The 22,114-nt window shown below is 55.7% G+C and overlaps 1 protein-coding gene across 1 annotated transcript in view; it reads right to left on the bottom strand.

Annotated features, from left to right (window-relative positions):
• Window positions 1–22,114, bottom strand: part of TRABD2B (TraB domain containing 2B) — a 213,150-nt gene that overhangs the window by 10,341 nt on the left and 180,695 nt on the right. Inside the window, exons 4-6 of the mRNA XM_072974495.1 lie at window positions 21,809–21,983; window positions 6,641–6,731; window positions 3,134–3,403 (exon numbers count right to left, since the gene is read on the bottom strand). Coding sequence (XP_072830596.1) covers window positions 3,134–3,403; window positions 6,641–6,731; window positions 21,809–21,983 — 536 coding nt within the window. The remainder of the gene's footprint in view (window positions 1–3,133; window positions 3,404–6,640; window positions 6,732–21,808; window positions 21,984–22,114) is intronic.

Here is a 22,114-nt window from a genome sequence, read left to right as displayed (position 1 = left end):
CCAGCGGGCGTGACCTGCAGAGGCCCGTCCAGTCAAGGCCTTAACTGTGTAAAATGAGAAACCGAGGATTGTCACAGATCCAACTGTCTTGGGGCAGTGCCTGGCACACAGCCAGCGTGGGAATGGCCTCCGCCCTGGTGAACCCCCTGGACACACACTTACCCTGCTGTCCCCTCCTGAGTCTCAGACGTGGGGGGGTCCCTGAGAGTGTCCTGACGCTGCTGCACAGCCATCTGCGGACACGCGCTCGGCCCTTTCCACGGGTCCCCATAAATCATCTTGTCACGGGCTGCTGCTTCTCTAAACTTCCTTCGCTGTGTTTACATCTGGGGTAATGAGGGGTGAGGGGAGGCCGGCCTGCTCCAGGTGGTGTCCTGGCCAGGCGCTTCGGCCCCGTCCTCACTCGCTCCTCCCTTCTCTCACTCATGCATGCAGTCAACAAACCCTCAGGGAGGACTCCGGTGACCCAGAGAAGTCCAACTCAGTTCTGGTACCCAGGGCCTCCCAGCCTAGAAACATAAGCGAGGAACTGCCATCTGTGTAACTGCCGGGACAGGGCACCCAATGGGGGAGGCAAGGGTGTGGGTGGTGGGGAGAAGATTGTGGGATGTGGGGGAGGACAGCACAGAAAACAGGCTCTGGGGAGGAAGGGGAAGAGGGAGGAGATGCTTGCCAGGTGAGGGCAGCAGGGGCATCTGCAAGGTGCTGGACACATGTGACTCTTAGCATTAGACACACCTCCCAGTTCTGACGCCATACCTGACTTGCTACCTGGTCTCGGGTAAGTTACCTGAACTTGCTGAACCTCAGTTTCCTCCTTGGTCTAAAAAAGCCTATTTCCAGGACTTGACAGGATCGGGGACGTGATGGATGTAAGTGGCTGGCACAGAGCAGGAGCTCAGCAAATGTCCACTCACATCCACCCCCGCAGAGAGAGAAGCAAGGACAAAGGTGGGGGGTCGGCTGTGCATGGCCTGCTGAGGGACAGCGCAGAGCCTGGTATCCCCCAGGGGGAGGGCCAGCGGGTGAGGCGGGAAGGGGGCAAAGGCTCTGCCCCCAGGCTGAGAGGCAGGAAGTTCACCTGGTGGGAGGAGGGGGAAGCACTGAAGGATCTCAGGCTGAGGAGGGCGATGGGCTAGTGTATCACTGGGGGCCACAGATCTCTTGGGACCCTGCTGCAGGGTCATAGGTGGAAGACAAGCTGGGGAGAGGGGATGGAGAGCAGAGGGTGGATCCGGTGGGATTTATGGGGAAGAAAATGAGAAAACTCTGAATGGAATTAAAGCTCCAAGGAAAACGGTTTTGTCAGAAGGGCTACAGATGGGCCCCAGGTTCCCCCTAGAGAGCTCTCCTCTGCTCTCTCTCGGAGAATCGGGAACTTATGACTCCAGGAGGATGGATGGGGTGAGACCCAAGAATGACAGAAGCTGCCCCCTGTGCCTAGGCAGCTCAGGAGCTCAGGGTTGGCTTCCTCCATGATCCAGAGAAACTTACAACAGACAGGCTGCCAGTTGGTGGAAATTTCCTTCTCTGACCCAACCAGATGGAGGAGTTATCCAACCACAATTTACCTGTTGGGACCAAGAAGGCGCTCCTTCTTGCCAAAGAAAAGCTGTTTTCTTCTCCTGAAACCAGGCTCTGTGTTTCAGAGAGACGTGTTGTGAAAAGGAAACCGTTTGGAGTCATTTGCCGAAATTTACCTTTCAGACGTGGTTAGGGGCTGGGGGTCTGTGGCTGGAGCTGACAGCCCCGCCTCTTGTCACCCTGTGGACTGGACCCACTGCTGGCCAGGTCTCCTGGTTGCCAGGCGGGCTGATGGGGGCCCTGGGTGAAAGGCCTGACTGGAGTGCTTTATGGGCTGCCAGCCTCCGCCCCTGTCTGCCCCACGCCTCCCTGGCAGCCGGCGAGCCCTCCCCAGGGCTGAAGGAAGTGGCTCTCGGTAACTCTGTGTCCTCGCTCCCGGTCTGAAGGGGGTGGCCCATGCTGGGCATGGGAGCCAAATGTGTAGAGGCCAATAACAGCCTCAGGGGTGCCTCCGCTTTGGCAGGCCAGGCCGGTGGGGGCTCTGAAGACGCACGTTTCCAGGTAACCCAAGTCAGGCGCTTTGAAGCCAGCACAGACCCAAAGGAGCAAAAGACTTGATGCTTATTCACTGAAAGTCTTTTTAAGAGAGCGCACACCCTGCACTTTAAGATAGTGGATTTGACTGTGTTCAACTGCCTGTCGATGATTCAGAGACTTGGCTGAGGGAGGCTCCTGATGGGGATGCCTGTGCGACCCTGGGAAGCCCCCACTCCAGGCTTGGCTCACCATCTGTAAGTGAGGAGCCAGGTCCGTGTTTCCCAGAGCTGCTCAGACTCCCAGTGCACATTCAACACAACAGCTTTGCAGGCCCCCACGTGGCCGGTTCTGACACATGAGGTCTGGGGCCTGGGATATTATTTACAAGTACCCAAGGTGATTCTTTCTGGGAATGCTGAGGAAAATCTCAGATGATAATCTTTAGGGTCCAGATGGAGACTCTGAGTCTCCGAAGGCCCAGTACCGAGGCACAATGTCCATTTCCAACAAGGTTTATCACAAATCCCCTATCCCCTTCCCAGCTAAGCCCACAGCCATCACCTGCCATCTCTCGCTTGCACAGCAGGATACCCCCTGCAACCTCCCTGTCAGGGTGTCGGCCACTGAGACCATCCAGGTGCAGGGAGCTCACCGCCTCCTGATGCAGCTGCCCTGTTCCATTTTCTCCTATTTTCACCTTCTGGCTCATGGGACAAATGGAGCCTACTTTGCACCGCAGGTGCATCCAAGAAAGGTAAGGACAAAGCAGACTTTTGTCTAGTGTACCTGAAGGGAAGCTTCTATCCCTCAACTTTAAATGGAGAAAATTGTATTTGTTCTCATTTTGAGAATAAAAATTAAGTCAGGTATGAGCACGCTCTACAAACCCTGAAGGATAAACAGGAGGATCCTTTGAGAACAGAAACAATCCAGTTTCTGATCAAGTACCCACCTGCCACGCTTCCTTGAATGGGGCTAGCGGATAACAGAGCTTGCCCAGCCCTGGTGGGTCTGAGGTAGGCTCACCGGGAGAGACGCCCAGCTCCCGGGAGACCTGCTCCTCCCAGCTCACCTGTCCTCGATGCGGACCCAGAGGTCATTGAACTGCCGCGGCCGCTGGTGTTTGTTCTGTCGCTTGTGCCATTTCTTCTGCCGCCCAAACTCCTCCAGCTGGCTGAGGCTGTCGGGGAGCAGGAGGTGTGGGGACAGGGCTGGGTCCTCCTCCTCTGGCGGGGCAGTGGGGGTCGCCGAGGGAGCCGCGGGGACAGCAGCAGCTGGGGTCACTGGGGCGGGGCTTACAGAAGTCCCCTCAGGTGGAGGTACTGGGCTCTGGGTGACAGGGCTGGAAAAGGGCAACAGCACGTGAGGCATGCATGTCGGAGCATGTTATTCATGTGGAATGGGGAATGCAATTCACTGGGAACGTTGTCATGGCAGAAGATGCCAGGATGCCCTGGCTGAGTCACCCAGGAAAACCACTGCCTGGTGTTGAGAGACAAAGTTTTGATTCATTGTTTCATTTATTGATTCAATAAATATTTATTGAGCATCTATCCTGCACCAGGTACTTTTTAGGAAGTAGGCACCAGCAGTGACCAAAACAGAAAAAGCCCCTGCCCTCTTAGAGCTTACATTCCGGAGCAGAAGACAGAGGGTAAGATGCGCAGGATGTCAGATGGTGGTAACTGCTGAGGAGACAAATAAAGCAGAGGCAGACAGGAGAGCATGGGCGTGGGGGATGCTAGGCAGGGAGGCAGTCTGGTCCCTGCCAGTGACATTTGAGCCTAGAACAGTAGGAGGTGAGGGAGTGAGCCTTAGGCAGGTCTCTGGGGTCATATCTGATCTTGGTCTCATTCACTCAACAAGCTCTAGCTGAGGGACTTCGGGCCATTTACCTAACTTGGCTGTGCTGTGCCTCAGTCTCCTGCTCTGGAAAATGGGGATGTTACAGCTGGCATCTCATAGCAGCATCACACCGATTTTGTAAGCTGACACAGGCAAAGCACTCAGAACAGCACTTGGCAAAGAGTCAGCAGCTGAAATATTTTAGTAATTAACAAACTTAAATATGAAATATTACTGTTGTTGCTGTGTCATTTGTCCAACCATCCAATCACACATTTACCACCTATCTCCTGAGCACCTTTGCAGGGGAGGCAGGACAGTGCTGAGCAGCTTAGAGCTCAAGCTGGAGGCAGACAGACGTGGGCTCACATCCTGGCTCTGCGTCCTCCAGGCTGTGTGACCGAGGGCAGTGACACAAGAGCCCAAGCAGCAGCCAGCTGTAAACAGGAGTAGTGACACTGCTCACTTCATAGGGTCGTCACGAGGATGGAAGAGATGAGGTCCTAAAACAGTGCCTAACACAGCAAACGGAGCTGACTGCAGCAGGCACTGAAACGAGATTAAGCGTGTGTGTGTGTGTGTGTGTGTGTGTGTGTGTGTGTGTGTATGCGGAATCCACATTCCACACAGAGGGGCACAGACACCCCTTGGGGACACCCTCTGCTCCCTTCCCTTTTATTCTTCCTTCTCTGTGGTCCACATGGAATTCCTCTGGGGACATCTGACCTGGGGGGGAAGTTGGGCAATGGTTCTGGGAATTACAAAGGCAAGGAGGTGCCCAAGGGAGCCTGTCCCCTGACTCCACTCTGGCATGCACGATGGGGTGAGGGGCTTCTCTCTCCTTGAAGGACAAAAGGCCATCATCTCAGCCTGTACTCCCCCAGCCTCCACGGCAACCCCAGATTCCCAGGGTCCAGGAGATGCCGCAGCTGCTGGGGAGATAATTCAAAACAGGCAGACAAAAGGATGGATCCAGGAAGCACCTGTGGCCGATGATGGCTTTTATTGTTGGGGCCTCCTCGGCATTCCCCACCCCTCACCTCAGCCACAGGCTTTCAGGCTGCACTTGGAGACTTGGGCTGAGAGCAGGGCCTGGGGGGAGTAGGGGGACCCCTCCTCTAATGCCTGGGCTCTGAGCTGAATAGGAGCTGAGGCAGCCTTGCTAGCCCACCCGCCCCCCGCCCTGTCCAGATAGACACAATGAGCTTCTACATGAAGGTCCTTGGGGCTGGGAGGGGGAGCTTGAGGAAGGTCTTGTCCCCAAGGCTACCTTGGGTCCCTCAGCGCTCAACCACACGCCTACCCCTGGCCCAGTACAAACTGATTTGTGCTGTGTGCAAAGGTTCAGGAAGAGCAGTCTGGTCAGGCTGACTCAGAAGATGAGAAGAGGGAGGAGTCCAACAGGAGAGTATTTACAAGTTCCCCTAGAAGTGCCATGGAGACAGGCAGGGCATGGGCCCAGAGCCAGGAGACCAGAGGCTTGATGCCCCAGGAGACCCCAGGAGACCCCAGGCCTCATCTCTGCAGATGAGATGTGAAGAGCAGGGCCACAGTCACTTCTGAGCACTCCCACCCTCGAGCCCCAGCCCAAGCCCCTGAGGGAGTATGGTTGTGGTTAGGCCCTTAGGGAGGCCCTAGAGCCAGGCTGCCATTGACAGGAGCTGTGTGTCCTTCTGCAAGTGGCTTCACGTCTCTGGGCCTCAGGTTCCTCAGTTTTAAGGTGGGGATACTCATAGTTCCTCCCCCAGTGGTGGTTGTGAGGATTTAATGAGTTAAAAAGCTCTAAGAGCCCAGTATGCAGCGAGAAGGCAATAACCATTAGCTCTGACTAGTCAAGCTTCTTTTGGACTCTGGGTTTTATAACACCATGGAAGGGGACCGGAATTCCTTTGTGGCCATCCCTGTGGCCTGGTGAGGAAGGCTCCTGCTCAATGGTTGGAGCATGAGCCACACGGAACCCCCAAGTTTGAGGATTCTGTCATTGTCTTCCAGGGCCACCCAGCACGCGCTGACACCTCTGCATGCCTGGCCTGAGGCTGGCACTGTGGACCACAGGTGGAGCCGGCCAACCCCTGCTCTTGGGAAACTTGTACCCGAGGTGGAGATGGGGGACAGGAAACTCCCACAGGAAGAGAAGATGGCCCTATATGGCTCTTTGGGTGGAGTGAGTGTGCCCTGGCAGGAAAGTCAGGGTGAGGGACAGAGCCAAGAGGCAACATTGGAGAAGATGTGGTCAGAGAAAGGCAAGGACCAGATCTGAGCAAGGCTGAGCTCCCCACAGGGAAGAGATCAGGCCACTGCTCGTCCTAACCATGACCTCATCTCCATTCAGGGCCTGGGCATTCCCAGGTCTTCTAGGCAGCAACTCGGGAGTCCTACAGAGTCCTTCTACCTGACCTGATTACCAGTCTCTAAACCTGGAGTATCTCTCAAAACCTAATGCTCCTCCATTCCCACCGCCACTGCCCCCCGCTGCCGCCCTGACCTCCTGCCAGGATTGCACGTCAGCCTCCACTCTCTCCCCACCTCCAGCCCAGTCCCCACTCTTGGAAGCCTGGTCAAGGCTGGCCCCTGGGAGACCTGGTCTCACCAGAGGCTTCTTCACGACTCTCCCTTGCAGGCCTGAGCAGGAAGGCGAGGTGCAGCCTGCCATGCAGCACGTGGTCAGGCATGGCCCGTGGACTGGCAGCAGCAGGGCAGCCAGTCCCACGCCCCCAGATGCCCGGCTGCTCACCTGTAGATGGTCTGCCCAGCAGGCGTGTGCTCTACCTCCAGCCCTGCCTGCCGAAGGACGTCGATGACCGTGTTGTTCCCCAGAAAGTGACCTGGAACACAAAAGACAAAGTGGGCTCAACCACGTGCCATATCACCAGCAACTGAGGACAGCCTCAGGCCAGCGACCTACATCAAAGTTAAGGGCCAGAGTCCCTGAAAGGCAATACAGTGTAGCTGGAAGAGGTGCCAAGGCCACCCTACCTGGGTCCAAATCCTGGCTCTGCTGCTCAATGGTTATACCACCCTGTGCCTCAGTTTCCCCATCTATAAAGTGGGAATGACTGTATAACAGCCTCTAGAATTGTTGGAAGGACTCTGGGGACAGTGGCTGGCATACGGTAAAGGCTCATGGTGTTTCCTGTTGCATTACTATACCTCACACCATTAAGCTGACCCCAGTCCTGGACTGTCCAGGCAGGGACAACCGCCAGCAGTCGTGCAAAGCCCACCTCTGAGAAAACCTCTTCCAAGAAGCCCTCCAGCCTCAAGAGGTGTATGACCCATCTTTCTCGATTCCACCAGCAACTTGAGGCTCTCTCCCTCAGCACAGGGTTGGGGTTCTGTGTGTCCATGTCTGTCTCCTCACCAGGCTCCATGGGGCAGAGCCTACATGGCCACTGCCTCACCCACGCTCAGTTGGCTGGATCTGAGGTTTGAGGATTCATTTGTTCACCATCTATCCAACATTTATGGATCACACACTATGACCCAGACCCTGGGGCAGCCCTGAGGACTCACTGAGGTGTTAGATTCTGGGGAAGGAGACAGTAACAGAGCCCCACTGACTGCAGGATCCAGCAGACGGTGGCAGTGGCATGGGGAGGGTGGGTACAGACACAGAACTGAATCCTGCCAAGGAGGCCTTGCTGTGTGTGTGTGTGTGTGTGGGAGGGTCTCCATCTCACCCTCTACCCACTAACCATCCATGCAACAAACATTTATGATGCACCTGCTCTGTGGCCAGCCCTGGGCTGGACACCGAGAAGACAGAAATGAATCCTTTGGTCCACAGCCTCAGGTAAGGCCAGGCATGGCCCTGTGGCGGGACTTAGGCTCGAGGTCTGAGAACACAGTGGAGGCTCTCCCAGGATCCAGTTAGGGAGAGTCCTTGGGAGGCCCACGGACTGTGGAGGCAGTACCTGCTGGGAGCTAACCCCGCAGTGAGCCCCTTCTCATCTCTGGGCCTCCGGCTCCCCACCTGTCCAGCGCCGGCAGAGTGCTGGCGGCCGCTGCGCTCTCAGCCCACGTGCCTGCCCTGCAGCCGCACTCACATGGGCTGTGTGCTCCCCTCCTGCTCACCACTCATCCCAGAGCCCAGGGGAGGTCCCTGCGCTATTACTCTGATTGCCTGTGACGGGTGGTGACAGGTGGGAAGCCGGAAGGTCAGCATGTTGACAGCCCCAGGGAGGTCCAAGTAGCACAGAAGAAAGTGGGTGAGCTGTGGGGGAGCAGAGAGCCTCCAGCCCAGAAGATGCGAGGCTGGGGCCGCTCAGTGGCTAGAGCAGAGGGGCGGACCCTGTGGCCCCATGCTGGCCAGCCCTGCAAACCTCTGGGCTGGTTTCACGACTCCCCAGCAAGTCCCCCACCCAACAGTCTCTCTCTCAGTGGCCTGCCACAGTCCCTGAACTCTGCAAAAGATCGCAGGTTTGAGCTGCAAGACTCAGACTAGAACCCACCACACTCACTCTGAGATCTTGCACTACGCCCAGATGCTCTCAGTGCCTCCCTGTACAAGGGAAGGACTGGGCTGCACGACGGGGCTCCGGGCTCCCCTCACTCTCACTTTCATATGGAAGGCATTCGTTTGACTCCAGATGCCCTTGTGAAATGGACTCTCCCTCTCTCCTTTTCTCCACCTGTTCATTGCATTTATCTGACGAGCACTGAGTGCATATCCAGTGCTGGACAGTGGCGGACAGGTGCCTGTTCCGGGCACTCATGATCTCCAGAATCAAGGTCTTTTGATCAGGGTAGGTACTAGGCTGAGGGAAGCACATGAGATGGTGAGGGTGCACAGGACACCTCTAATCCAACCTGGGAGCAGGGCAGACTTCCTGGAGAAGGCACTGTTAGCTGAGGGATGCGATCAGTGTTAGCTGGGTGAGGATGAGAGTGAGGCTGCCCTTGGAGGGGTTCCGGGGGAATCCCACGTGCAAAGACTAGGAGGTCAGGGAGGCTCACTTGGGAAGCCAGCTGCAGAAGACACACAGACAACACCCTCTCAGCCCTGCCCATGACTCAGTGCTGTTGAGGCTCCTGCCAAAGCTGTGAGTCTCCCGTATGTGATCTGGAACCATCAGTTGCCTCAGTTTCCCTGTGTGTCAAATGGGCCTGGATATCTGCAGTCGCCTCCTCGGGGAGGCTGTAAAGTCCTAATGAGGCTGGAGAGGTGAATGTCCTTTGGTAAAGCCCAGTGTACACTCTTGAGTGATGGGCTAAGCCAGTCCCTGGCTGGGCCACAGAGGCAACCCCACTCTTGCCCACCCACAAGCATGATCAAGCTGAAAGGGGGACCAGGCGTGGTGGCCTCCAGTGCACAGGCTGCAGGAACTCCCTGCCAGCAGCTCTTGGAATGCCCTCCTGGCAGCCAAGGCAATTCCTTCCCAGCCTCCATGGAGACCCGTTTAAAGACAGGGGCCTCCAGGCCCAGCAGTGGTCCCTGCAGAGGACTTCAAGAGCTGCAGGGAAAGCAGGCCACCTCAGGCTGCACCCGAGCAGCACAAATATTTCCTGATGGCTGTGTGGCCACTCTAAAAGGAGCATTCCTGGAGCTGGTGGAAGGGGCATTTGGAGGGGCCTGAGCCTTACTGGATGCTGGCCAGGCCCTGTGCACTGCGTGGCAACATTTCAGTGTCTGGTCTGCACCCCGTCAGGTCCCTCCACCTCAGCAGTTCCAGATCCTTACTATGTATTTTAAGACCCTAAATAGCAGACTTTAGATACTTTGAGAAGTAGGAAGCAATTGGCCTTGGGTTTTTTTCAAATTCCTATCGCCTCCTCTAAGCCACCAGCACCTTCACCTCCTTCCTTCCAGGGCAGGGAGGTGTCCTTCCCCTGCAGGGGCAGCTCCTGACACAGCTCCGGGAAGCCCCCTCCCATGTGGTTCCTGCCCCAAGACTGTATGGAGCAGAGCAAGCGGCAACTCCCACACCCTGGTTCCCATCCTCGCCCTCTTTGGGGCTGGTTTTCACAGGACCCCGTATTCTGTCTTGTTTTCTTCACACTCCTCTCACTGCTGCCTGTCCTTCCTCCTGGTGGCTCCTCCTTCCCTTCCCCGATAAATGTGGGCACCCTGGGAACCCTGTCCACAGACCTCTTTTCCCTCTCTATTTGCAATTCGTGGACAAATCATCCACCCATACAGCTTCAGTCAGCACACAATGCTGACCACTCTGGACCCCCTGCCCTAGCCCAGACCCATCTGTCCAGTGGCCTCCTGGGTGTCTCCATCCAACATCCTCCAGAGCCTCAGCCTCCCCCCTGGGATGCGTCTCAGCCAAGCCTCGCTCTCCAAGTCAGACAGGCCCGTCTTCACTCTTCCTTCTCCCTCCTCGTCCTCATCCAATCAGTCACCAGACTCCCCGGGATCTCACCTCCTAACACTGCTTGACCCTGGCCCAGGTCACCATCACCTTCTGCCTGAATCACCGCAGACAGCATCCTCCTTGCCCTCTCCTGCTCACCCTCCTCACTGCGGCTGGAGTGGGCTCCCCACACCCCAGAGCTGCCTCTGTCAGAACGTGTCCCCAACCAGCCACGCGCGGGGAGACCGAGAGCTTTTCGAGGGCAGGGGCCATGCCTAATTCATCTTTGTCCCCAGGGTTAAGCCCAAGTCTGGCACATGGTGGTGGCTCTGTGAATGTTTGCTGAATGAATGAAGGACAGTATCTGTTACTCCATATCCTTTCCATGACCTCATCGTATCCCCAGGAGACCCGAGCTCATGGACCCCTCCCCTCGAAGCCCAGCCCAGCCCCGTGGTGAAGATCTTGCAGATTCCACCAGTCCTGGGAGCTCGGCTCTCAGAGCAGCTCCAGAGTCAGGGCCCGGTGCACGTTGTCCCCAAGGGCTGGCGGACAGGGCTTGGGCTTGCCTCCAAGGTCACAAATCCTGAAAAAGGCACCACACCCATCCTGGAACCTGCAGGGAAGGTGTGGAAAGTTTCCAGAGGGGCCCCACAGTGCTGGGGCTTAGCCTGTGTGGCTTGCCCAGGCTCTCGGGGTCTCCTGGCCACCGCTCAGCAGCTCCCTCCAGCGCTGACAGCTGTTCTCTGGCCAGCTCTCTGCAGGAAGACATGTCCCATTTCATCTGCTGAGGCTGCATGGATGAGGAAAGGAGGCAAGAGAGGGAAGACGGGGGGTAGGCACACAGAGCCCCAGAGACAAACGGTCGGGGGAGAGACACACAGAGAGGGGAGAGACACTCACAGAGACAGAGAGGCAGAAGAAAAGCCCCAGAACACAAGGAGACAGAAGAAGGAGGAGAGGAGGGAGGAGAGAGGGGCTGGAAGACAGACTATAACAGACATACAGAGACACAGAGCCAACGGTAGGGAAAGACAGAAAAGGAGAGACATCGGGACAGAGAGAAAAAGATAGAAAGAGACAGGACAGGGCAAAGAGATGCAGAGATGGAGAGAGAGGGAGAAAGAGGAGAAAGAGAACCCAGAAATGAAAACAAAGGGCAGGGTGGAAGACAGGCTGGTACACTGAAGACATCAGGGAAGGCTTCCTGGAGGAAGGGTCCATGGAGTCAGGACTCCCAGGATGGGTGGATTCAAACAGAGCTATAGGCGAGGACAGGCAAGGGGAGGAGCAAGGGCCTGGGGGAGGACTATAGGCTTTACAAATGGTGGGGCTGGTTTGATGGTTGTCTCCCCTGACCCCACAAGCCAGAGTGTCCCTTAAAGGACATCCTCTACAGGCAGGGAAGGCGTCCTGCTCTGAGTGGGCACAGCTCCATGATGCTTCAGTGCAGAGACAAAGGTTCCCCTTCTTCCAGGCACAAGCAGGCCTGTGCCAGGGCACCAGGCTCCCTGAACTGAGCATAGGCTGGGTCTAGCCCCTACCTGTCAGCTGGGCACAGTCTGACACCCTCCATTTACACTCTGACATGAAAGACAGGTAGGACAGAGCTAAACTTCCTGTCCTGAGGTTAGGACAGAAAACCTGGCTGAATAGACAACCAGCTGTGTGACTTCAGGCAGTTTTCTTCCCTCTGCACCTCAGTTTCCCCATCTGGTCTCATGGGTCCTCCCTCCTCTACGAGTCCATGATTTGATGACCTGAACACAAACTTCTCCTCGGTGAGTCTCCTAGGCACATGATGCTTCTCATTTCATCCTCGCAGCAGTCTTTCCAGGTACCCCCTGTTTACAGATAAGAGAACGGGAGCCCAGCAAGGAGATGAAACTTGCTCAAGGTCACACAGCCGGTAAAAGGCAAAGCTTGGGCTTCCACCCAGAGTTCTAGTTCCACCCAATGCTCTAGGTCACTGCACAGCCAATACACACACTCGGAAGCACTGGTGGCCATGAAGGATCCCAAGTTCATGTTTTGGGGCAGGGAATTGTCAGAAACCTGTGTCCCTTCCAGGGTTCAGGAGATTGGAGAGGAAAGTGTGTGAGTGTTCGGCATGAAGAATATGCCAATTAACAGGGTAATTTCAAGACAGTGTTGGGGGGCCGGGCAGAGGGGAGGAGGGGAGAACCAGATGTTCCCACAAAGGCTCCAAAGTAACACGGGCTCCCCTCAGCCAACACACATGTTTTCTCTCCAGTGAGCCCAACAAGTTTCCAGTTTTCTCTTCCTGGAAGAGGAGCCCAAGCCCATATTTATGTTCCGTCTGAAATTAATGCAAGGGAAACTTTCAAGTGCTAATCTAGCTGCCAGGTCAGCCACCGGATATCAATCAACAGTGGTGTTTGTTTTCCTGAGGAAGTGTGACGGGAGGGTTAGACAGATGGACCTGGGGATGGATGGACAACTGAGGGTAACCTGGGGTTTGAATCTCCCAAGGAGGGTCCACCTGGGAAATCGGCAGACCCGAGCTTGCTTTCTGCCACTCTGCTGGCCAGGCAGGGCTGGGCTGGGGCCTTTTCAGTTCAGCAGGGACTGATATAACGTCTCCCCTGGACCCAGTCCTGTGCATGGTCCCACCTTGGAGGAGGTCACAGTGTGGAGGGGAGACAGGCACACAAATGATCACTGGGCAGTATGAGCCATGCAGTGAGGAGGGACGCTGGGGGCAACAGGGCTGAAGTCTGGGACACAGATGCGGTGGTGAGCCTCAGGGGAGCTGGAGGGAGGGAAGAGGAGGGGCCTTCTGACAGAGGGCACAGCACGTGCATGAGCACAAAAGGGAAAAGGGTGTGGGTGTGCGGGCCACCACCAGTAGTTCTGGGTTGTTGAAATACACTGTGAAAGGGGAGGTGGCAATGGCGAGGGTTGGGGTGGGGGGAACAAGATATTGGATCCTGAATCGCCATTAAGACAAGACTAAGGGGGCAGGTTTCAGCTGGGCCCAAAGAACACTCTCCCAGGCAACTCTCTGGCTCTGTAAGGGAGTGAGTGTCCCATCCCTGGAGGTGTGTAAGCAGAGCATCCATGAGCGCTTGTCAGGCCTGCACAGAGGGGAACCTGTCACCCTCTGGGGACCTGTCCATGCCTGAGTGGCACGTGATTCTGCCCCCTTTACCATCTGTTCCTTTCTGGAGGCTGCTAGAACCCAGAATGGCACAAATGAAAGACCCCACACTTCAGCCGGTCAGCTCAGGTCTGTTGATGACGCCAAGATGGATACAAACGCCAAGAAAAGCACCCCCTCCCGGCACTGAGGCTGTACCCAACACTTTGATTTGTTTCCTCACTTGACCTCACAGCAATCCTGCTGAGCCATAGAGCTCGCCCAGGGCTGCGCAGGCAGGAGGGGGCAGAGCTGGGGTTGCCTGAGCTCACACATGGCTCAGACGTGCCCATTCAACGAGCTGCCGAAGCTGGGCTCTCTGGGAACAGGGCAGGCTCCGTCCCGGACTTCTGACATCTGTCTGACAGCTCCTCAGTTTGTGTACTTCCTCTTAGAAGTACGCCCCCATCTCTCACCAGGCCCGTCCCTCTGAGCCAACCCTCTCGGTTCTTCTAAAATCCCCAGGGTGTGAGTCTTTCAGTTCCTTTGGGCCAGATCCTCTTTCAATCACTATCTGGTGTAGAGGTGAGGAAGCCTCCTCCTGGGCCCTGCCCCTGTGCACGGTGAGGACAGAAGCCCCACGGGCTCTGATGAACATGCCCCCTAAAGGCCTGGAGCGGGCAGTGTTCCTCCACCAGCCCTTGCTGGGACCTCCTATGTGCCAGGCATGTGCCAGGCCCCAGGACCCTGAGATAAGTCAGACATGGTGCCCTTTCCTCCTGGGGCCCGACACCACTCTAGGCCCAGGCAGTGACTGTGCAGAGTGATTTGAGGTTAGCACGAGGTACTGTGGGGACAGCCCCAGAGACGGAGCCTGTGATGGGTTCTGTGAACTGCAGGGGGCATAGTTACCACTTTTTACAACACCTGGAGGCTCCTTTCCTAGACTGTCAGCATCCAGCATCCCAGGAGAGGGCCCTGCTGGCCAACCACGGGGGCAGGGACAGGGCCCACCCCTCGGGAGCCTCACTATCTCTTGGTGCTGAGACAGGCTGTGTCTCCCTGCAGGGCACCAGCTGGGTCTCAGAGGTCCGAGCACTTCTGCCCCATTCCCCTGGAAAGCCCTGCTCTCCACTGGGTGGGAGTCCTGTTCTTGGAGGACTGTGGGCTCTGAAATAATCATGACGACGTAAGAGCTCCCTCTTTTTGAGTGACGGTGCTGTACCAGGCCTGAGCTGCACAAGTGCCATCTGCTGACACGAGGCTCATCTTATAGAAGGACTCTGAGGCCTGAGAGAAGCCAAGTACCCAGTCTGCCCAGGCTCCTTTCTGCTAGGAGAGACACTGGATTTCTCACTCAGGCAGCTGGCCCCGCAGCCCACGCTCTTCATCCAGGACACTCTGCTCCCCCGGCCTTTCCCACACCCCAGCAAGAGTGCTGAGTCCCGAGCTGACGTGGAACGTGCCCCCGGGCTCACTGACTGACGTCCAGCCTGAGATATGGGCCCTCTGTTCTTCTCGACTCGACCCTGTTCCAGAGGACAGAGTTGGTTCCAGTTAGGGACAAGCTAGCAGATGGGACGCTCCTCTGGCTGGCTGGATGCTTTGGGCTGAAATAGGAAGGGTGACTCTGGCCAAGGATCGCAGCCCGGAGCAGGCGTGCCAGCTGCCAGATGTGTACATGGTGGGGCGGCAGGGCCTTTTGAAACACCGTTGGAAACTCTGAAACACTTCTAGACTCTGTGACCTCATGTTCCCACGTGGGGTGTATGGCAGGCCATGGGTGTTTGCCTGGGAGGAGAGGAAGCGGCTAGGCGTGTGCTATTTGCTGGGCCCCTGGTTTCTAGGACTACCAGGGCCCTGCAGGGGCCACGGCTGCTCTTCCATGTTCAGCCATGAGCTCTGAGGGGCTTCTGTTCCTGAGGCCACTGAGGGGAGAACCAAAGTGGGAAGGAGAAGGGTGTGGGTCCCTGAGGACTGTGGGGATGGGAGAGAAACTGGAAGGCAGTTGGACAAGCATTGGGGAAATTCCAACTGGTTCTCACCTCCTCCAGGAAGCTTTCTCTGACTACCTTCCCTCCTAAACTATGAGACAACAAATGTGCTCAGCATGAGCAGGGCTGTGATAGGGAAATCCTTTGGGACTGTGGGAGCCCAGAGATGAGGTCGTGGAAGGCCCAGGCAGGAGATGGGAAGGGCAGTCTCAGGAGAACAGAGGGCCCAAATAGCAGCTGGATGGTTCTCTGAGGGAGACTGGTCATCAGGAAGAACGGCTTAGTCAGTGTTGGCCATCGTTTCACTCCAGTTCTAGGATTCTCTCACTTCCCATCTGCACCTCGATTTACCCATCTGCCAAATGGAATAATAAATATCATCCTGCCTCCCCCAAGAAGCACTGAGAATGTGAAAGTCCTGTGAGCTGATGGGTATGGGTGGTCTTCAAGCATGATGGTGCCCACTCTCCAAGGAGTAATTGCTGTTGTTACTAATTTTAAAATGTTACCCATGTTTGGCATGCCGGGCTTCTATCTCTCCTTTCTCTCAAGCGTGGGGCTTCATTATGAATCGACTTTTGTGTCCCAGCCCCAGAGGCATGTTCCCAATTATGGGTCAGAGCAGTCCTGCATGGAGGGATTTCCAGGCTCTGGAAGGTTCTTAGCTCCATATTCCTTCCAAGGAATCCAAGAGCAGTTGACTCAAACTCTGCTAGAGTGTTAGGATGCTATGGTCACGAGAGGTTGGGAGATCAGGACCGCACAGTCGTAGAATGATAGGCTGTTAAAGTTAAAGGCCTTTGGGAGGGTCAGAAGTTAGAATTATATTCAGGTGGTAGCATGCTAGGGTTACAGAATATACGGTAAGCACTGGCTCTCAGAGTTCAAAATGAACGAGCCCTTCAGGTTGACTGCTCTGTCCTTGAGTCTGGATCCAAGACGGCTGAACAAGGAAACACATCCTGAGAAAGCCCCAGTTCCCTGGAGCTAGAGACAAAATTGAAGCCTTCTTCTAGTGCCTGGGACTGAGACCTCCTGTCCCTCCACCCCAGAGGCTTGGGGCCCAGGAGATACCAAGTGACTGAATGGAATGTACTTGGTTCTCGGTGATCTGGTCTAGGATGCCTTTACAGAACATCTCCTAGGTGTTGCAATTCTGAGATATGGGCCCTGCCCTGGAGTAGTGGGATGTTCATTGAGCAGGGGTTGCTAGGACAAAATCAGGAGATGGGGGACAGCATCTACGCTTACACCCTAGCTGTTCAGTGCTGCTGTAGAGAATATTACAACCTGTGACTTGGGACCACTGTAGGGTCACAGGCCCTCAACTACCAGTCAGCATGGCCTATGTTTCCAGCGATCAGAGCAGATATGGGGCAGTCATGTTGCCAAATCCTGGCCGACAGCAGACATTGCTAATCAATCAGGACCTCTTCTCTGCTGACCTCCGATGTGGTCTTGACATCCTTTACACCACCACACTCCAGGCAGCCATATCAATCCAACACAGTTAGCCCATGAGGTGAAATTCATTTACCTTCCTGTCCCATGTCAATTCTTGTAGCCAATCTCTCTTGAATTTATGTCAAATGTTTTCCTATCTTCAAACCAAGAACCCCCCTTCTTCTCCACCTTCCTCCTCTTTCTCTGCACATGACTTCAACTTCTACTTCCTAGAGAGGAGCTCTGATTAGAAACCATCAGATCACCTTTTCACCACCAAATTACCTGTCTGCCAGCCTCCTCCCTCCTCCAATTACAGGTGAGGCAGTGCCCTTCTCTATCAGGCCAAACCCTCTGCCTGAGCTCTGGCCCCCACCTTTCCTGCCTTCTTGGAACCTGGGGCTAGTAACTTCCAATTTCTCTCCTGTATCATCAGCCTCACCTCTCCACTGTCCACTTCTCATCATGGTTTAAGCATGCTCAGTTCTCTTTTATCTTAAGACAAGGTGGGTGGATGGGGGGAACAACATGGTTACTGACTTTTAATTTTGCCAAGTAAGGCCATTTGTCTTATAACACCATCATTTTTTTTAAAGCAAAAGATATTTAACTTCAAATACAGTAGAAAGGAGATAATTTCAGAATATAAGCCTGTAAGCTGAATAAATGTCACTAATTAAAAATTCACTACCTTGTACTTATTTCTCTCAGTTATCTATAGACCAGAGGAAATCCGAAGATATACTTCAGATCTTTCAGGACCCTCAGCCTCAGCTTGTCCACCTGCATGGGCCTGGTAGTCAGGGATCAGCCCTCCCTTCCCCCTGGGCCAGCACACCCCTCCCTGGCAGCAGCCTAGCTCCTTCCAGAACATCTGGGTTTGCACCCTGGCCACAGCCACCTCCCAGAGAGGCAGGGGTCCCCAGATGTCACCCAGGCCTGCTCAGAGTTGTCATACACGTCTACACCCCCACTGGCCCTGAACCTGTTAAAAACTTCCAGACTGCACCTGGATACACAAACATGACGGACACTGAAGGAGAGTGTTCTTCTGCGGAATGCACCAGCTACAGAGACACTTTGCCAGAAAATCACCAGCCTTTCCACAGTATACAGCAAGGGCACCAGGTACCGGGGAAACGGCCGGGGCTGGGACCCAGGGGGCCAGGATTCAAGCTGGAAGGCTGCCTGCGTGACCTGAGGAAGCCACTCATCTTTGCTGGGCCTTAGTTTCCACCTGCAATATGAGTATAATAAAACTCACCTTGTGGTGTTATTGTGAAGATCAGAGGTAATGTAATCTAAGAGCCTGGAGTGGTGGCCGGTGCACAGTAGGGTCTTTATCATAAGGATCTGTCCACCACGGTGGAGAGTTTAAGGATATTATCTAAAGCATCTAGCATAGTCTGACGAGGCAGGTGTATTGTCCCCATTTTACAAATGCGAGACTGAGGTCCTTGGAGGTGAGCTGGCTTTCCCAGGCTCTCTGAGTTAACAGTGGTGGAGGTCTGCTTCACACCTAGCCTTCCTGACTCCAGCGTTCAGATCCTTTGTATCAAATCCCCCTGTGGGGCAGCACAGAGGAGGGGCCAGTCGGCCTACAGCCCTGGAAATCTCAGTCCATGCATGTGGGCTCTCAGGAAGGGATTCTGGAGCAGGGGTGGGTTGGGGAAGGGTCTGCCTAGGCACTGGGGGGCTAGGCAGGTGGAGGCTCTCTCTCTCACTCACCGGCCTGCTGTAGAAGGGCAGAACCTCAGAAGAGGCCTGGCTCAGACACCTGGCAAGGCTGGGCTGGGGTTGACCAGGTGTCTTATCATTACATTTTTGTTTCCTAAGCTATTTCCTAGAGACACCCACGAAACTGGATCTGAGAGGCCTGGACTAGATTAAGAGCAGTCACATGTTTGGGGGGTGGCGAGGTGGATTTCTAGTGGCACAGACCTCCCCTCCCTCCCACAGCCTTGGGGGCCCTGTGCCTTCTTTGAGGACGAGACGGGGGATGGGCAATGAGAGCTGGCTGACTCAGGTGCCCAGTGCCCGGCGGTCTGGGAGGCCCAAGATGGAACAGACATGCAGACAGGAGCCTGTGCGTGGAGCAGGTGTGTCTGCAGATCGTACACCACCAAGGAGCGCTTGGCTTGGCCCTGCCCTCACATCCTCAGCCTGCCATGGGATGTGGGACTTGGGAGCTCCGTGGCCATAAGGACGAAATGAGGCAGGTGTGCACTTCTCCTGCCACAAGCTGTGTGTGGCCACATTACGTGCCGACCCACTGGCTGTCACAGGTCTGCTCAGCTGGCTCCCTGACTGCATGTGAGAATGGAGCCCCTGACCACAGCTCCGGGCTTGGGGTCCAGTCCTGGCTCTGCCCCTGGCTTGCCATGAGCTTCCCCCATGTCCTGGCCTCTGCGGACTGCTGTCTGCCCATGGCTATAATGAGGTGGGCAGGCTCAAGCTTGGAGGCTGCGTCCAGCTTTGACAGTCTTGGGTCGAGGGTAGATTTGCAGAGCAGAGTAGGCCATTTGCTCCAGGTGTGGCTGAGCCAGAAGTGGTAGCTGCCAGCAAGATCTGCCCATGACCCTGGGCCTGTTGTATAGGACAGAGGGTCTCCAAGAGCCGAGCGGGGCTCCCACTGCCCTGACTTCACTGCTGGCCTGTCCTAAGCTCACCAGGCCCAGGAGACCAGGATGGGAGGATCTGGTCAACATTCATTCATCTGTGCGTTCCTTCACTCATTCATTCTTTCATATACTCACCAAACTGGAAACCTATTAGAGGCTACTGAAAACACAGGGATGATTAAGTGGAGCCTGCCCTCCCAGAGTTCAGGGCAGGTGGAGGTGGGAGACAGATGCAGCACCATTCACCGGCTACACTGCAGAGAGCAGCCTAGCAGCGGGGAGAGGACTGGGGGGCTGGAGGTGAGGGAGGCTTGGACCAGGACATTGATTGTGGGGATGGACAGGCTAGACAGGTGTGAGGTCTTTTTGGTGGTCTGTCAAAATGACTGACTGAGGACCAGCTGGATCAGAGATGGGGAAGAAACTGGAGGTGGGTATGAGGCCCACATGCTGGCCTGGTGCCTGAGTGGACATCTGTGCCCCACAGTCTTGGGGTTTCAGTGCAGGGCTGCCCATGCCATTGTGATTTTCAGCTCTGGGCACTCCTGTCCCCACACCCACAGGAAAGAGCTGGTGTTGGCTGCCCCCAGCCCCTGGGTGAGTGTGGTTCTGGGCCCGGGGCAGGTGGGGCAGGTGGGGCACGCGGAGTGCTGGCCCTTACCGGCCTCCCTCAGTGACTGGGCTCTCTAGTGGCTCCTCTTAGGCTGGAGGAGGAGCCTGGGGGCTAGCTGAGCTCAGAGTGTCTGCCCTTTTGTGGTCAGCTGCGGGCTGTTACAGCACGGGCTGCACTGCTCAGATGTCCACAGGACGGAGGACTGGGGAGGCTGCTGGGATGGTGAAGAGGGGGAGGGTGTGTTGGGAGCACTTACTTCCCTGCATGGTCCCCAAAGCCGTCCTGCCCCATGCCAGGTCCCCAGCAGGTGTCCTGCTTCTGCTGCCTCCTTCAGGAAGCTCCTTCCACCCCTACAGGCATCCCTCCCTTCTCAGAACTCTGAATAGCTCCTGGAACCATAGGAGGCCCAAGTGAGTCCTGGCTCTTTCTGCTCAGATGAATGAACTGAAGCTGCCAGAGGAGAAGGGACTTGCCAGAGGCCACATCAGGCCGTGGCATGGCTCCAACACGAGCCCAGAACTCTCCGTCCAGCTGTAGGTGTGGCCTTAAAGAGGCTGTCCCAGAGGCCCTGTGTTTCTGAGGCCCTTCCATGTGACTCTCCTGTGCTGAGGGCTGCAGGGGAGGGAAGACAGGTGCAGACACATGAAAGCTGGCTCTTGCCCTTGAGGTATTTGGAGCTGAATGGCTAGGGGCAGATGGGGCAGATCTCAAACAGTGGATGTGCCCCATTATGAATCAGGACAGCCACACAGGACCTTCTGCGTAGACAGGGTGCTCGACTTGATCCAACTCAACCTGATGCAGGCAGACACTGTGTGGGTAAGGGGCCAGGGGTCGGGGGGAGAGAGGGCAGTGGCAGTGAGTGCAACTCCCCCACCACCTTATTTAATTCTCACAAAACAGGAGGTGAATTCTTTCAGCCCAAATGGCAAGCAACATGAGCAAGAGATATGTTTACCATTGTAGCTCCAGAGCAAAAGCTGATTAATAAAGGAGGCAAATGCAATATCTTGGTCCCAACGTGGACAGTGCTGTCACCAGCAGGGATGGCCCTGGAGGAAGGAAGAGGGTGAGGGAGAAGCAGTAGGAGAGAGAGAGGAGAGGAACAGGGAGAGAGACGCTAAGCAAGCCCCCTACCTGTGCATCTGGACTTCCCAGAGCCCCAGAGGAAGCACCAGGCTCATAGTCCATGTGGTGATGATACAACTTGTATTAACTGTCACCATCATAATGATGAAAATAGTTGTGGCTGCCATTTTGAGCTCCTACTATGTGGTACTAATCTTTGCAACTATTCTGTAAGGTAGGTCTTTACAATTCATCACATAATCATCAGTGCCCATGCATCGGAAAGGGACTTGAGTCTTTGAGAAGGTCCCCTGCTGAGGCCATGCAGCCCAGAGCAGGCTGGACTGGGATCTAGAGCCAAGACCGCGGGATGCCAAGGCCCGCCTTCTCCCCACTGGGCCACGTGGCCATCGCCGTCTTGGCCTTGGCTCCAAGGGGTGGGCTCAAGGCTGAGCTGGACAATGGGAGCTGGCTATCATTCTGGGCCCTCAGCATGGCTTGCAGGGGTGTGAAGGGACCACAGAAGCTGTCCTGGCTTGGGCAGGGTCGCTGCCCTTGCCTGTGGAGACTTATCACAGAGGAACCCTTGACTGGAGGGAGGGGATCTGCTTCGGATCTCAGCTCTGCTGAACACTATGTGGCTTCTTCTGCTCATTCTAAGCCTCAACTTTTCCCTTTACAAAGTAGAGGTCAGGAGAAGGTCCGGCAAATCTCCCAGCCCTTAAGGATGCTACAAATCATCCCTTCCCCACTCAGGCCCAAACCTGCTCCGAAGGCAAAGAAGCAGATCTTGTCTTCGTTCTCCTGCAGAAGCGCCATGACCCTCTTCCCCATCCGCTCGTTCCTCTTGTAGATGAGCTCCTGGCGGAAGTAGCTGTCGATCTCCTGGGCTGTCACCTGTTCGTGCGGCGGGAGGGTGGTGTTGATAAAGTTGGGCAGCTGTAAAGGCAAGACAGGGGCTGCCTTCAGTCCTTTCTGGAGCCAGGTGGGCTTCCAATAAACACACACTGCCCAGGGTGGGGCTGGGCAACTTACCTTTCTTAAGTTCCCACAGTGGGCTATATGTTTTG

The sequence above is a fragment of the Vicugna pacos genome, chromosome 13, assembly GCF_048564905.1.
Source record: "Vicugna pacos chromosome 13, VicPac4, whole genome shotgun sequence".
Lineage (NCBI taxonomy): Eukaryota > Metazoa > Chordata > Mammalia > Artiodactyla > Camelidae > Vicugna > Vicugna pacos.
This window is presented reverse-complemented; position numbering and strand designations above follow the sequence as displayed.